This window comes from Lissotriton vulgaris, chromosome 7 (assembly GCF_964263255.1).
Source record: "Lissotriton vulgaris chromosome 7, aLisVul1.2, whole genome shotgun sequence".
NCBI classification, from domain to species: Eukaryota; Metazoa; Chordata; class Amphibia; order Caudata; family Salamandridae; genus Lissotriton; species Lissotriton vulgaris.
In genome coordinates, this window is record NC_141695.1 from 10,914,817 (window position 1) to 10,932,671 (window position 17,855).

At 48.3% G+C, this 17,855-nt stretch overlaps 1 protein-coding gene across 1 annotated transcript in view; it reads left to right on the forward strand.

The window, feature by feature from the left end:
- The window catches only part of LOC147700504 (double-stranded RNA-specific adenosine deaminase-like), a 131,970-nt gene that overhangs the window by 35,531 nt on the left and 78,584 nt on the right, over positions 1–17,855 (forward strand). Inside the window, exons 5-6 of the mRNA XM_086929652.1 lie at positions 2,738–2,879; positions 15,409–15,620. Coding sequence (XP_086785778.1) covers positions 2,738–2,879; positions 15,409–15,620 — 354 coding nt within the window. The remainder of the gene's footprint in view (positions 1–2,737; positions 2,880–15,408; positions 15,621–17,855) is intronic.

Below are 17,855 nucleotides of genomic sequence, written 5' to 3' on the forward strand. Positions count from 1 at the left end.
TTATAAATAAATAAATTTGGTGACTCCCACTGTATTTGAATTGGCTCCAGAGCTCTTACCCTAGGAAGCTACGCCTCGTGGAATAATATGTTGCCTAGTCATTTGTCTGCCTTCTCGCTTACTCGTTACAAACTAATGGGGAATCCCAATCAGTCAATAGTCAACAGACCTAGTTATGGTATAATATGAAAAACAGATGGTCCTAGAATGATTTGAAAAAATGCAAAGAAAGAGAAACTTCTTATGTAAGGGCTGCTTGGATAATCAACAGCTAGTAATCAATACTTACAGATCACAAATTATAATTCAAACCATTAGAGAAAAAAGAGAGAATACACCCACAGTTTTCTGTTAAATATATTCACTTTTTATATTTCCAAAGAAATGAAGAGAAACAGTAAAGACATTGCCACATATGTTAAGAGATAAGCAGGTTGCTCAAGGGCAAAAGTGTAGGGAGAAGTGCTTGTTAGAAATAAGAAGAGGGTAAGATTACAGGCTGTAGCGTGTCAAAGTAATTTTCGTTTGAGATTGATGCTGGTTATTAAGTACAACAAAAACCAGTAAAGTAAGGCCTGTCCACAACATAATTCTTACAACATATTTGTCATTTTGTAGGTGCATGGATGCAACATCCTATAATAAGGCAGGGTAATGAGGTGTGGTACAGGCCCTTGCTTGGGGGTATGCGTCAATGTTTCGGCCAGGCTTATGCGTACAGGGTAACTTTAAACCTCCGCTTGCGGGTCTTCTTCAGGACAGAGGGAAAGTGTGAGGCAACCTAATTCTGGTGCCAGGGATGGGCATGCCAGGTCACTATTCCCTTGGGCGAATAGTACGCAAATATGTGGAGTATAACACTAGGTGCATCCAATTAGATGAAATGCCCACTAGGGTATTCAAGAACCCATAAGTAAGACAAAGGATGTTCAGCATACAAATTAATCCATATTCCTGGTCGGTTGTCAGCGCTACAGATTAGAGAGCAGCTGTTCCGTCGCTCTGCTCATTTTCAAGCACACACTCGCGCTGCGTGCCACAAGCACGAGTGCAGTGCTTAAAAAGTGAAGCCTGCGCACGCACGCATGCTGAACTCCCGGGCTTGTTAGGTCTCCTGTGCGCGATTGTTAGTGCGATCGCCGCACTTGGGGTGCCGGGAGCGGCGTGTGACCAGCGCTTGTCTCCCCACCTCAGCTGTATCTATTTCTTTACCCTCAATTTTGTCTGGGTTATTCTGTGTTTTACCTGCGTTCTGACATTTGTTACTTGCTATGCATTCATGACTGCTGTTTTCACTGCGAACAGTTAATATGCATGCCAAAGTTATTTACCTCACTAGGAATTGTCCATCAAAACATTGAAGTGTCAGAGATCCCAGGGGAAGCCTTTGTCATTTAAACCCTGTTTTGTGTCCTGTGTTCGCCATAACAGATTATTGGGAAAGGCCCCTTGCTAAAATAGAATGTTAAATGCAAATGCACATCGACACATATAACGGGTCTCTATGTACCTTGCAGACACGGTTATGCTAATGTGCTTTTATATTTCTTAGGGCGCCGGTCTTCCATGATTTCAGCGCTTCATTATCAGATGCTGTATTATCTTATCATAATGACTGATTATGAGAAATCATTTCACTACCCTTTTCAGGCCTCTGGCAAAGAGGCTAAAGGCACATATTCTGTTGTGTAAGAGGATTTGTTGTGTGGTTATTTTCGAATGCTGCAGTAAATGCGCAGCTTTGGGAAGAAAGTGGTTAGTATGTATGCCAAAGTTATTTACCTCACTAGGAATTGTCCATTAAAACATTGAAGTGTCAGAGACCCCTTGGAAGTCTTTGGAAAGCTTATATATTACCTAGAGGATGGTAGAGTATATACTTCCTCCCCACTCTACACGTCCACCACCACCACCTCGTCCACCATGTCCACTGCCACCACCACCACGTCCATGTCCATCACCACCACGTCCACCACCACCACGTCAACCACCACCACGTCAACCACCACCACCCCATCCACCACCCCATCCACCACCATCACCACGATCACCACGTCCACCACCATCACCACGTCCACCATCACCATGTTCACCACCACCAGGTCCACCACCACGTCCCAAGACCACGATGTCCGCTCCACCAAGTCCACCACCATGTCCACCACCACGTCCACCACATCCACCCCCTCCACCACCACCACCACATCCAACACCTCTTCCATCACCACCACGGTCACCACCACCACCACGTCCACCACCACCACCACCACCACCACATCCACCACCACATCCTCGTTTGTGTGTAATGGGTGTGTACAGGGTATAAGTGTCAGTTCAGACGTCTGCTTTCCTTCTTCATTAGTACTAATGCACCTGCTCTGACGTTGCCCAATGTATTGAAGCTTCAGTGAAAGTAGCAGAAGCACTAATGGTGCCTTGTATACTATGACAAATCCTGTTAGGGCCGCACAACTTTGCATTCTGAAGGTTCAAGTTAGGGATGCACATTTTAACATTCTATGGATTCACAAGCCAGATAGATGACCTGAATGTTGAGTAGATATTGTTATGGGGTGAGTAAATTTCGAAGGCTCCAGACACCCTCATACCTCGTGCAAGGCATAATTACTCCTTGTGATTCTGTACGGTTCTGCTGGTAAAGTAGTTTCTGTACATGGACTGGGTCCACTATTTATTTTTGAAAGGGGCCTGATGATCATCTCTCCACTCTTTGTAGGTTCAGCTTCTGTGTAACATTTGGTGACCGGATCTTTCCAGCAGTTTCTGCCAACAGCACAAAGTTAGCAAAGCAAATGGCCGCCGAGGCAGCACTGAAGGAGCTGGAAAAAGAACCAGGCGGGTCACTCATTCCAGAAAAGGTACAGACCGCTTGCAGTTTGGGATAATGTTCGTCTTGACATGGTTTCTGCTTGCTTACCTATACTTTCTCCATGTTTTTCCTAGTCGCAACTGTGCTGTCATTGGTTTCTCCTTGTATTTCTTTTTATTTCTTGCTGTTAGTAATAACCATATGTTCAAGGCATGTGAGCTGCAGATTGTATACTGTGCACCACCTGGTGTTGGGCTCGGATGATTGCAGGTTGTTGTCTTCTTGGAAGAAGTCTTTGTAGTCACGAGATAGGTGACTCCTCCCTTGGACAATACTGCGCATGGTCACCGACTCCATCCTTAGATTGTTTTTTTCCGCCACTGGGTTCGGATGAAAGTTTTCCGCTCCGGCTAGAAAAGACTTTTCTGCAACTTCGAAGCGCAAACAACTTTATAACCACATCATCGACATCAAATAAGCCACTTTGGACATCAACTACATTCCGGTGCGTTGTCGCGGGCTGTTGGGCCTATCGGCGCTGTACGGCCTACGACTCATGGACAGTACTCCATTCAAGAGAAACCCGGTATGTCGAGCAAAGTTCCCTCATAGCGCCCATCACGATGTCTGCAACCTCTGTCTATCGCCGGAACACGACGAGTCGACCTGCACAGCTTGTGCGTCCTTCCAATCGGAGAAGACCATTCGGAATCGGAGGGCGCGTCGATACGAGATGAGATCAGCACCGGAGGCCATCTTTGAGGAGGAGATCGTCTAAGAAGACATCTCCGAGGACGAGGATCCACTCATATCTCAGAGGACGAGGCTCCACTCGTCGCCGAGGAAAACTCGCCTGATCTCCAGAACATATCAGGGGCAGAGGACTCAGACGATTCGATTCCATCTCGACAACCCGTGAGTACCTCTGCCCCTGCACAACAGACACTACACAAACCAAAGGCAACGGTCAGCAGTCCGCCCATGGGGCCCAGTCGGGACCAAAATACCCCCTCCGACGCCCCGCCTTCGGGCTCGGCTCCGAGGAAAACAACTACGCCTTCCGGTGCCTCGGCACCGACAAGACCACACGTGCCAATTCCACCTCTTCCATTGGCACCGAAGCACACACATCCTTCGGTACCGAAGGATTCCTCGACGCCGAAGCCGTAACGCCCTTCGGTGCCCAAACCAAAAGACTCATCGGTGACGAAGCCTAAGACTATAACGGATCCAAAAAAAGCTCCGACCCGAACCCTTCCGGTTCCAAAAATAAGGATGGGAAGCCAGAGTCCGACGACGCAAGGCCAACAAGACCTGTCTCCACTCCCAAATCTCCAACCTCGGTACCAAAAACTCCTACCAAGCCGAAACCACCTTCGGCACCGAAAACTTTGCCACAGGAATCCAGAACGCCTCCTAAAGCAAAACACACCCCTATCGACACCGAAAAAATCGACGTCAAAGAAGGTTGCAGAGGAGGAAGAATGGTTTAGGCCAGATCCTAAACAAAAGAAAGTCTATATCAATCCAAAGACTGGACATGTAGAGGCTATTCCTTATAAGAAGAGACCAGCAGAAACACCACTTCTACCTGTGGTTCCTGCCAAAAAGGACTGTGCAACTTCTCCAATGCACCCTTCCTCTCCTTCACCTTCTTCCTCCCCTATCCCTCCTTACATTGAACCTACAGTTTCTCCTGTTCAATCTCCTGCATCATCACACCACACTGACGAGGAGTTTGATCTAGGTGGGGGGAATGACGTACCGGAGCCACACACATACCCTTTAGATGGAGATGTCAATTCAGAATATCCTAAGGATGACGACATGCATGGTTTTCCACCTCCCAATGTGCCAGACATTCCTGAGCCTCAGTACTACCCAACAAAACCTTCCCCTCCAGAGGATAGTATTGGGTTTAATCATTTATTGAATAGGGCAGCCCTTTACCACAGGGTTTCAATGGACTCTGGTGCCATTGATGAGGACTTTTTACTGGATACATTTGAGCAGTCACAAAGGTCTACACAAATACACTACCCATGATCAAAGGAGTCATTAAACATGCTCCAGAAATATTTAAAGACCCGGTACGATGTAGGGTGTTAAATCCAAGAATAGAAAAGAAGTATAGACCAGCACCAGCTGATCCAGTCTATATTAAGGGACATCTGCCACTAGACTCTTTGGTAGTGTCTAATGCACGTAAAAGAGCCAATTCCCAGCCTTCTGGTGACACTCCCCCGCCTGACAAAGAATCTAAAGTTATTGATGCGTCAGGGAAACTGATTGCTGCGCAAGCAACAAACATATGGCGAATAGCAAATACACAAGCACTGCTCTCACGCTATGATAGGGCGCACTACGACCTACTAGAAAAGCTAATGGAGCACCTCCCAGATCAGTACACAGATCAGGCAACAGAGCTCATACAGGAAGGCAAGTTAATATCCAATGCCTCAATTAAATGTGCACTAGATGTAGCTGACACAGCATCCAGAGCAGTCAATACTAGTGTCTTACTCAGACGACATGCGTGGTGACGCATTTCCGGTTTTAAAACAGAGGTACAAACTCCAATCCTGAACCAGCCCTTCAATCAAAACCAATTGTTCGGCCGGAAGTAGACAACCCACTAGAAAAGATGAAAAAAGACTCAGACACAGCTAAGTCTATGGGTGCATTACAATCCACAGAGACTAGAAGTTCTTTTCGCCGTTCTTTTTATAGAGGAGGCTCTAAGCAAACCGGCGCAGATACGTCATCTTCTAAAACAAATACACAGACCTCTTCTAACAAAAGCTACTTCAGAGGAGGCTACAGAGGCAACAATAATAAGGGAAGAGGTAGAGGTAATAACAACCGCTCCTCTTCCACTCCCAAACAGTGACTTCCCTCTGCCTCCCCCACAGCATTTCACCCCTGTGGGGGGCAGATTATCGCAGTACCTACCTGTCTGGAATTCCATCACAACAGACAAGTGGGTAAGACAGATTATCCAACATGGCTACTGCCTAGAACTCACAGCAACCCCCATAAACAGACCACCCAGGCAGCATCGAATGTCCACAGACCATATTACTTTACTTCAACAAAAAGTTCTAGCACTTCTACAAAAGGATGCTATACAAGTAGTTCCTTTAGAGGAACAGGAGTTTACTCCTGGTACTTCCTAATTCCCAAAAAGGACGGGACACTAAGGCCAATTCTCGACCTCAGGCCCCTCAACCATTACATACAGTCAGATCATTTCCACATGATCACTCTGCAGCAAGTACTCCCACTACAACAACATGGCGATTTTCTTTCAACACTAGACCTAAAGGACGCCTACTTTCACAATCCTATACATCCTGCTCACAGGAAGTATCTAAGGTTTGTCATACAAGGCCAGCACTATCAATTCAAAGTCCTTCCATTCAGGGTCACAACAGCACCACGAGTGTTCACAAAGTGCTTAGCAGTAGTAGCGGCACATCTCAGAAGACAACAGATACATGTCTTCCCATATCTAGACGACTGGCTCATAAAAGCAAGATCGTACAACCAGTGTGTATAACACACAAAACAAACAATTCAAACATTGCACGACTTAAGGTTTACGATAAACTACACCAAGTCGCACCTAGAGCCTTCGCACGTTCATCAATATCTAGGAGCTACTATAAACACCTCTGTAGCTCTAGCGTATCCCAGTCCAGCCAGGATACAGCGCATTCAGACCTTAGTCTCCATTTTTCAACACCAGCAGTCTCTCCAAGCCAAAATGTTCATGAGACTAATAAGAATGATGGCGTCTTGCATCTTTATAGTTCCACATGCAAGACTGCAAATGCGACAGTTACAAGAATGTCTAGCACAACAATGGAATCAGGCTCAAGGTCAGCTCACAGACCTGGTGTTGGAGGACAGCCGTACATATCGCTCTCTGCAATGGTGGAACACCAACCATTTGACAAAGGGATGGCCGTTCCTAGAGCCTGTTCCACAGATAGTGCTCACAACCGACGCATCCCTCACAGGATGGGGAGCCCATCTCCTACACTATACCACACAAGGCCAATGGAACAACCAACAAAAACTGTTCCATATCAACCATCTAGAGCTGCTAGCAATTTTCCTAGCACTCAAAACATTTCAAGTACAAGTACACAACAAAACTGTCTTGATCCAGACGGACAATATGACAGCCATGTACTATATACAAAAACAAGAGGGGACACACACTCTGCAACTGTCCCAGCTTGCACAGAACATTTGGAGATGGGCCATTCCTGAAAACATAGATCTGACAGTAGAGCACCTTCCAGGAATTCACAATCAGATAGCAGATCTGTTGAGTCGACAGTCACAACAGATTCACGAATGGGAGATACATCCACAAGTTCTTCAGCCATTCTTCCAAATGTGGGGGCATCCACAGATAGATCTGTTTGCCACACACGAGAACAGAAAATGCCCAACCTTCGCCGCCAGGTTTCCACACCCAAGGTCGGAGGGGAATGCAATATGGATGAACTGGTCAGGCAGATTTGCGTACGCTTTTCCGCCTCTCCCACTCGTTCCACTCGTAGTGCGCAAACTCAGACAACAGTCTGTCAAACTGATACTAGTAGCGCCCACATGGGCAGGCCAGCTGTGGTTCACCACACTGCTGGATCTCTCACTAGTTCCACATCAAAAATTAAAGCTTACGCCCTCCCTGTTAACACCGAACCATGGAGAAATAAGACACCCAGAACCAAGCCAACTGAATTTGGCAATCTGGCTCCTGAAGTCTTAGTTTGGTTACTTAAACCTACCACCAGACTGTATGAATATAATTAAAGAGGCTAGAAAACCCACTACCAGAGCGTGTTATGCCGCTAAGTGGAAAAGATTTGCAATATATTGCAACAATAATCACCGGACAACAGGACCTCCTTCAAACTTGCCACCCGGAAACACCACCAGCTGATCCGCGCCGCCAAGAAAACAGCATTCAAGGACCGGTTGGACAACAACGCACACAACTGCAAGGAACTCTTCAACATCGTGAAAGAGCTTTCCAACCCCAGCGCAGGAAACAACGACATCACCCCATCGCAAGACCTCTGCAACTCCCTCGCTTCATACTTCCACAACAAGATTGCGGACATACACAACAGCTTCAACAACCAACCAACGCACCCCATGACCGAACAACCACCCCCCACCACCACCCTCCACGCCTGGACCCCGATCAGCACCGAAGACACCATCCGCACGATGAACTCCATCCACTCCGGATCACCGACCGACCCCTGCCCTCACCACGTCTTCAACAAGGCCGACGCTGTCATCGCACCCCACTTGCGAGACATCATCAACACATCCTTCGACACCACCATCTTCCCTGAGAGATGGAAACACGCCGAACTCAGCGCTCTACTCAAGAAACCAACAGCGGACCCCACCGACCTCAAGAACTACCGCCCCATCTCGCTCCTCCCGTTTCCAGCCAAAGTCATCGAGAAGACCGTCAACAAGCAGATGGCCGCCTTCCTCGAGACGAACGGATCCCTCGACCCCTCACAGTCCGGCTTCCGAGCCAATCACAGCACCGAGACCGCCCTCATCGCCGCCACCGATGACATCCGAGCCCTGATGGACAATGGAGAAACAGCGGCCCTCATCCTCCTAGACCTCTCCGCGGCATTCGACACGGTCTGCCACCGCACCCTAGTACGGCGCCTCAGCAACATCGGAATCCAGGACAAGGCGCTGGAATGGATCATCTCCTTCCTCGACGGAAGAACACAGAGAGTCCGCCTACCACCGTACAAGTCAGAGGCCTCTGAAGTCATCTGCGGCGTCCCTCAAGGATCATCTCTGAGCCCCACCCTCTTCAACGTCTACATGAGCCCCCTCGCGGCCATCGTACGCAAACACAACCTCAGCATAATCTCCTACGCCGACGACACCCAGCTGATCCTCTCCCTGACCAACGACCCCGCCGCCGCCAGAGCCAACCTGCACGAAGGGATGAAAGAGGTAGCCGAGTGGATGACGACCAGCCGCCTGAAACTGAACTCGGACAAGACGGAGGTCCTCATCCTGGGCTCCTCACCCTCCGCCTGGGACGACTCCTGGTGGCCTCCCGCCCTGGGCACCGCACCCAAACCGACAGACCATGCACGCAACCTGGGCTTCATCCTGGACTCCTCCCTCTCCATGACCAGGCAAGTCAACAACGTCTCCTCGGCGTGCTTCAACATCCTACGCATGCTACGAAAGATCTTCTGGTGGATCCCCACCGAGACCAGGAAGACCGTCACCCAGGCCCTCGTCACCAGCCGACTGGACTACGGCAACGCCCTCTACGCCGGTACCACCGCCAAGCTCCAGAAGAGACTCCAGCGGATCCAGAACGCCTCAGCCAGACTCATCCTCGACATCCCACGAACCAGCCACATCTCCGGACATCTGAGAGACCTTCACTGGCTCCCCGTCAACAAAAGAATCACCTTCCGCCTCCTCACCCACGCACACAAAGCCCTACACGACCAAGGACCGAGCTACCTCAACAGCCGAGTCAACTTCTACGCTCCCAAACGCCACCTCCGATCAGCCAACCACGCCCTCGCCGCCGTCCCCCGCATCCGAAGAGCGACTACAGGAGGAAGGTCCTTCTCCTACCTGGCCGCCAAGACCTGGAACTCCCTCCCTCCCGACCTGCGCCTGACCCAAGACCACCTCTCCTTCAGGAAGAAGCTGAAGACCTGGCTGTTCAAGCAGTAGCGGCTGCCCCCCCCCCCCCCCCCCCCGCCCCCAGCGCCTTGAGACCCTACGGGTATGTAGCGCGCTTTATAAGTGTCACTGATTGATTGATTGATTGATCCGCTGGATGTTTCCATCCAAAATATCATTTGCTACCTTCTACACCTACAAAGGTCCAATTTAGCTTGTTCTTCCATACGACTGCATCTGGCAGCAATAGCAGCCTATTTACAGAATGGACAACATCTATCTCTATTCAGAGTACCTGCTATCAAAGCTTTTATCGAAGGATTAAAACGTATAATCCCACCTAGGTTACCACCTGCTCCAGTATGGAACCTAAACGTGGTCCTGACTAGACTAATGGGACCCCCTTTCGAGCCTTTACATAAGTGTGAATTACAGTTCCTAACATGGAAAACTGCTTTTCTTGTTGCCATCACCTCTCACAGAAGAGTTGGCGAAATACAAGCATTCACAATACAAGAACCATTTTTTCAGATACACTCTAACAAAGTGGTTCTTAGGCCTCATCCAAAATTCCTGCCAAAGGTTATTACTCCTTTTCACCTAAACCAATCAGTAGAGCTACCAGTGTTTTTTCAAAACCCGGACTCTGTTGCAGAAAGGGCTTTACACACCTTAGATGTTAGAAGAGCCCTGTTATACTACACAGATAGGACTAAAACCTTCAGAAAAACAAAACCATTATTTGTATCTTTCTCTCCTCCACACAAAGGCAACCCCATCTCTAAGGGGGGGATTGCCAGGCAGATTGTAAAGTGTATACAAATATGCTATCAAAAGGCTAAACGTACACTAACAGTTCCTCCTAGAGCACACTCTACTCACAAACTCGGAGCCTCTATGGCTTTCTTAGGAAATATACCACTAGAGGACATATGCAAGGCAGCCACATGGTCTACACTACACACCTTCACTAAACACTATTGTGTTGATGTGCAAGCCAAGCAGCAAGCTGCAGTTGACAAAGCTGTCCTTAGAACACTTTTTCAGAAGACTGCAACGGATACAAGCGACCACCGCTAGGGGAGACACTGCGGCACAATCGATGCACAGTATCTGATCTGCAGCTCATATGCCTCGAACGGAATATGCTACTTACCAGTATGCATCTGTTCTTGGCATTTAGAGCTGCAGAGTCGTATACGCCCTCCCCCCTACCCGGGGCTTGTATCCGTTCCAGTTATCATCTTAATTAGATGCGCATGCATGGACATCCTTTCTTTATCTTTACTTCTACTAACTCCATCATTTCCCATCATGGCGGAAAACAATCTGAGGATGGAGTCGATGACCATGCGCAGTATTGTCCAAGGGAGGAGTCACCTATCTTGTGACTACAAAGACTTCCAAGAAGACGACAACCTGCAATCATCCGAGCCCACCACCAGGTGGCGATCTAATGCACAGTATACGACTCTGCAGCTCGACATGCCAAGAACAGATGCATACTGGTAAGTAGCATATTCCTTTCTTTACATGCTCTGCTTCTTTTGTTGTGATCCCCTTCTTGTCTCCATAATTTTCACATGCTGTAATCCTGCTTTCAACAGATTCTGATTATCTAGTTAGCAGTCCTTTGAGCGTGGTTTCTGTTATATAGTATGACTATATATAGTAACCGCAATTTTCTTTCTACTTGCTGTAACTCTTCCCCTTCCATAGTTCTGCTTGCCTGTATCTATTCCCACTTGATGGGTTTGGTGTGATGTTTAGGTACTCTTGTTGCCACTGTAATTTCTGCTTGCTGATTGTGGTACCTATGTTCATGCCTCGTATTGGTAGGAATTACACTCTGACAGTTCTGCTTGCTATTTGTATTTTCACAACATTGTTTCTGCATGTATTTTGTGGTAACATTCTCGTTCTGTGGATTCAGCTTGCTGCTTGTTATAGCTATGTTGAGTCCATGCTTTCTGAATGCTACTTGTAGTGCTGCTAGTCTTTCTAACGGTGCTCTCTATATACTGTATGTGGTAACTCGCCTCTATCTGTTGTTTCTGCTTCCTGTTCATTGTTACCAACCTCTCTTCAACATGCTTTCTGCCTGGTGCTTGTGGTAGCAATCGAAAGGTTCTTGCTAGTTGTTTGTGATAACATCCTCTCGCCATACCTTGTGCATGCTGTTTGTGGTAATCGTCTTGCCAAATTTCCGCTTGCTGTCTGTTATACCCATGTGTGTTTTCTGGATTCCGTATATGGTAACCCTCTTTCCTAGGTTTCTTCTTGCGTGCTGTTTTTATGTAATCATACTCTCCTGATAGTTTCCATTTGTTGTTTCTTTTAAATGAGGTTCTGTGCATGGTTTCTGTGTTGCCCTGGTTTCGGTTCCTCATGCTGGTTGTGGCACAGATGCTGTCGCTGTGGTTTCTGTTTCTCATGCTGGTTGTGGCACAGATGCTGTCGCCGTGGTTTCTGCTCCTCCTGCTGGTTGTAGCACAGATGCTGTCGCTGTGGTTTCTGCTCCTCATGCTGGTTGTGGCACAGATGCTGTCGCCGTGGTTTCTGCTCCTCATGCTGGTTGTGGCACAGATGCTGTCGCTGTGGTTTCTGTTTCTCATGCTGGTTGTGGCACAGATGCTGTCGCCGTGGTTTCTGCTCCTCATTCTGGTTGTGGCACAGATGCTGTCGCTGTGGTTTCTGCTCCTCATGCTGGTTGTGGCACAGACACGCTGTCTTCGTGGTTTCTGCTCCTCATGCTGGTTGTGGCACAGATGCTGTCGCTGTGGTTTCTGCTCCTCCTGCTGGTTGTGGCACAGATGCTGTCGTTGTGGTTTCTGCTCCTCATGCTGGTTGTGGCACAGACGCTGTCTCCGTGGTTTCTGTTCCTCATGCTGGTTGTGGCACAGATGCTGTCGCTGTGGTTTCTGCTCCTCCTGCTGGTTGTGGCACGGATGCTGTCGTTGTGGTTTCTGCTCCTCATGCTGGTTGTGGCACAGATGCTGTCGTTGTGGTTTCTGCTCCTCATGCTGGTTGTGGCACAGATGCTGTCGTTGTGGTTTCTGCTCCTCATGCTGGTTGTGGCACAGATGCTGTCGCTGTGGTTTCTGCTCCTCATTCTGGTTGTGGCACAGACACGCTGTCTTCGTGGTTTCGGTTCCTCATGCTGGTTGTGGCACAGATGCTGTGGTTTCTGCTCCTCATGCTGGTTGTGGCACAGATGCTGTCGCTGTGGTTTCTGCTCCTCATTCTGGTTGTGGCACAGACACGCTGTCTTCGTGGTTTCGGTTCCTCATGCTGGTTGTGGCACAGATGCTGTGGTTTCTGCTCCTCATTCTGGTTGTGGCACAGATGCTGTGGTTTCTGCTCCTCATGCTGGTTGTGGCACAGATGCTGTGGTTTCTGCTCCTCATGCTGGTTGTGGCACAGATGCTGTCGCTGTGGTTTCTGCTCCTCATTCTGGTTGTGGCACAGACACGCTGTCTTCGTGGTTTCGGTTCCTCATGCTGGTTGTGGCACAGATGCTGTTGCTGTGGTTTCTGCTCCTCATGCTGGTTGTGGCACAGGCGCTGTCTCCGTGGTTTCTGTTCCTCATGGTGGTTGTAGCACAGATGCTGTCGCTGTGGTTTCTGCTCCTCATGCTGGTTGTGGCACAGATGCTGTCGCCGTGGTTTCTGCTCCACATGCTGGTTGTGGCACAGATGCTGTTGCTGTGGTTTCTGCTCCTCATGCTGGTTGTGGCACAGATGCTGTCGCTGTGGTTTCTGCTCCTCATGCTGGTTGTGGCACAGATGCTGTCGCTGTGGTTTCTGCTCCTCATGCTGGTTGTGGCACAGACGCTGTCTCCGCGGTTTCTGCTCCTCATGCTGGTTGTGGCACAGATGATGTCGCTGTGGTTTCTGCTCCTCATGCTGGTTGTGGCACAGACGCTGTCTCCGCGGTTTCTGCTCATTATGCTGGTTGTGGCACAGATGCTGTCGCCGTGGTTTCTGCTCCTCATTCTGGTTGTGGCACAGATGCTGTCGCTGTGGTTTCTGCTCCTCATGCTGGTTGTGGCACAGATGCTGTGGTTTCTGCTCCTCATTCTGGTTGTGGCACAGATGCTGTCGCCGTGGTTTCTGCTCCTCATTCTGGTTGTGGCACAGATGCTGTCGCTGTGGTTTCTGCTCCTCATGCTGGTTGTGGCACAGATGCTGTTGCCGTGGTTTCTGCTCCTCATTCTGGTTGTGGCACAGATGCTGTCGCTGTGGTTTCTGCTCCTCATGCTGGTTGTGGCACAGATGCTGTCTCCGCGGTTTCTGCTCCTCATGCTGGTTGTGGCACAGATGCTGTCGCTGTGGTTTCTGCTCCTCATGCTGGTTGTGGCACAGATGCTGTGGTTTCTGCTCCTCATGCTGGTTGTGGCACAGATGCTGTGGTTTCTGCTCCTCATGCTGGTTGTGGCACGGATGCTGTTGCTGTGGTTTCTGCTCCTCATGCTGGTTGTGGCACAGATGCTGTCGCTGTGGTTTCTGCTCCTCATGCTGGTTGTGGCACAGATGCTGTGGTTTCTGCTCCTCATGCTGGTTGTGGCACGGATGCTGTTGCTGTGGTTTCTGCTCCTCATGCTGGTTGTGGCACAGATGCTGTCGCTGTGGTTTCTGCTCCTCATGCTGGTTGTGGCACAGATGCTGTGGTTTCTGCTCCTCATGCTGGTTGTGGCACGGATGCTGTTGCTGTGGTTTCTGCTCCTCATGCTGGTTGTGGCACAGATGCTGTCGCCGTGGTTTCTGCTCCTCATTCTGGTTGTGGCACAGATGCTGTCGCTGTGGTTTCTGCTCCTCATGCTGGTTGTGGCACAGATGCTGTCTCCGCGGTTTCTGCTCCTCATGCTGGTTGTGGCACAGATGCTGTCGCTGTGGTTTCTGCTCCTCATGCTGGTTGTGGCACAGATGCTGTGGTTTCTGCTCCTCATGCTGGTTGTGGCACAGATGCTGTGGTTTCTGCTCCTCATGCTGGTTGTGGCACGGATGCTGTTGCTGTGGTTTCTGCTCCTCATGCTGGTTGTGGCACAGATGCTGTCGCTGTGGTTTCTGCTCCTCATGCTGGTTGTGGCACAGATGCTGTGGTTTCTGCTCCTCATGCTGGTTGTGGCACGGATGCTGTTGCTGTGGTTTCTGCTCCTCATGCTGGTTGTGGCACAGATGCTGTCGCCGTGGTTTCGGTTCCTTATGCTAGTTGTGGCACAGATGCTGTCGCAGTGGTCTGTTCGTCATGCTGGTTGTGACACAGACGCTGTCCCAATGGTTTCTGTTCATCATGCTAGTTGTGGCACAGACGCTGTTGCCTTGATTACTATTCCTCATGCTAGTTGTGGCACAGATGTTGTCCCAATGGTTTCTGTTCATCATGCTGGTTGTGACAGACGCTGTCTCCGTGGTTTCTGTTCATCCTGTTGGTTTAGGCACAGATGCTGTGGCTGTGGTTTGCGTTCCTCATGCTGTTTGTGGCACAGATGCTGTCGCCGTGGTTTCTGTTCATCATGCTGGTTGTGACACAGACGCTGTCTCTGTGGTTTCTGTTCATCCTGTTTGTTGTGGCACAGACGCTGTCGCTGTGGTTTCTGTTCATGCTGGTTGTGATTCCCTATGCTTTATCTATGTTCCTAGTTTCATCCACAGTCTACATTCATCTGGTAGATGAGCTTGTGACCACTCCCTCATGTATGCTGTAACCATTCCATTTACCCACAAGTTTTCCTACATCTGTGTGTGTTCTCTGTTTGCATTTACGTCACCCTTTGCCCTCTGCAGTCTGCAGCGTACTGATCATAAGGAAACAATGGTAGTGCTAGCTCCTACCCCTAAATCTGTATCGCTTGCTCCCTGTTTCTATAGGCACCAAAAATACAAGCTCCTACAAAGGAAGTATTTTCTTCTGCTAAACTTAACACTGGTAATACCAAAGCTTCCAGACCATGTAGTGTTGAAGAGCTGATGAGGTATCTCCAAAAGGATCCTATGAAGGGCGTTCAGGAGTATGCCCGTGCCAAAGGCTGTTCCGCTGAATTCAAACTCGTCGAGGTGTCAGGATCACAGAGCAATCCTCGGTAAGTCTTTTCCGTGATTAAGCAGATGTGAGTATACTAGTCTAATACCTGCACTTAAATCAAAATCTCTTTGGATCCAAGGGCCTTAGATTATAAATGTATGCAATTTAATCATGAGTTATATAAAGGGATATATATTTTATCGATGACCTTTTTATTGTATGGCCTGGTACTGATAGAGCGTGTTGAAATTTATGGAGGAAATTAATCAAAATTATCTTAATCTCAATTTTACTTTTAACATCAGCAAGTACTCTGTGACATTTTTAGATGTACAGGTTTTAATACAAAACAATGTTTTAACAACTACCCTTTTTAGAAAACCTACGGCGGGCAATACGCTACTACACGCAACAAGTGCACATCCCCCTATGGGGAGATGCTTCGCATCCGACGCATATGCAGTAACCCATTGGATGCGAAGGAGAAGCAATTGGAGAGCCTTGCCAGGTTTTTAGACAGAGGGTACAGCTGTAGGGTAGTAGAGGCCGCCATAAAAAAATCTCAATTGAAGCCAAGAGACGAACTCCTTAAATACAAAGTTAAGACCAAACAGGGAGTTGAAAATGATGAGGCAGAGCCGGTCCGACTGATCCTGACACACTCCAAACAGGAAAAGGAAATAAGGAGCATTCTAAGGCGTAACTGGCACTGTATCCAGGATGATCCTGTGATTGGTGACCTAATGCCCCCGAATTCTGCTATTGCTTTCCATAGATCAATGAGTATGGGCAATATGCTGGGGAGAAATAGTCATGAGAGTTTTAAGAAAGATACCTGGCTGCCTTCCAGAAAGGGTTTTTATATATGTCTAACTTGTAGGGCCTGTCAGTTTGGTACTAATACCAAAACCTACAGCACAGCATTCTCTGGTATTACCAGAGAAATTAAACAACGTCTCACATGCAAAACGGAATGCTGCGTGTATGTCCTGGAATGCGAATGCCATTTGAAGTATATTGGCGGTACAAAAGGGGGTGGTGATGGACGGAGCATCTGAATCAATCAAACACTCACACCCAGTCAAAAGATCTGGGTTTAATCCATCACCGTTCTTTAGCCCACTCTGCCACCCCAGTTCAGACATGGCTATATGCAAATCAGTCTGACCCTGTGCCTCATGGGAACAGTCCAGCCCGAACTGCCAAGCCATGTCTTCCTTGGACCAGAAACAAGCTTCCGAGGACCGGTTTCTGGCATTCCAGCCGTCTTCAGCCCGGCTTGCTTGAATCCAGTGGCAAAGTGAGCAAGGGACTCACGTCTGAGCATACCCTGCCACACTTATGGCGGCCAAAAGCTACACAAGGGGGTGGTGATGGACGGAGCATCTGAATCAATCAAACACTAACACGTGGTTCTCCTTTTGGCTACCATGCCTATCTCTGCCTAACAAGACAAAGTACGATATATACAGCACAACCTGAATAAGCACAATATATACAGTTGTTCTTTGTGAAAGCCATTCAATTACATTTCTTCATGAACTAGAGGAATCACTAACCTGCTATTTCCAAGGAATCTCAGTGTGCTGTATAAACTTTTGAACTAAAACTGATGTTTGAGCCCTGAAGAAGTCTCAGTGTTTGAGACGAAACGCGTTGGCTAAGAAGGGAAATCCCCAGATGTTCTTGGATTTTTGCCTGTCTTGGATTATCACAATAAAGATTTGAATCAGAAAACTTAGCAACAGTCCGGACTTATTTATTACAAGATCTTGAACTTTTATTGAGAACAACAGAGACTGTCAATTAACATTTCTTAGATGGGTGCTGATTCCATATTGTTCATTTGTAATTTTTGGGGTTTGCCCTTGAAGGAACAGACAGGGTTGTGTTCCTTGGAGTCACAAGCACCATCACCATAACTCTCAAGTCACAGGTGAAAGTAGGTGCTGTTTTGTTTTGCCTCAACCCTTGCTCTTTGAAATAACTCTACAGAGTTAATCTTTTTGTAGCTGATCTGTCGTCTGCTCCCTCCCACTCTGTGTCTGCTTATTCCCTCGTGTTGCCCCTCCTTCCCATTGTGGTGGGTGACCTGTGGCAACATAACACCTAGTAAGCAGGGTGGCATAATAAAGGAGTTGGGAGGCCAGATGGCTTTGTCCACGTCATGCTTCTGGTACGCCTCTGATTTAAAAATGTGTTGCATTCTTTATTCAGCACAGAGTCAAGCCGAAGGTATTGGAGCTCTTTACGTGAGCATCAGTTACATTGGAGGCATGGGAAGATGAAGTGA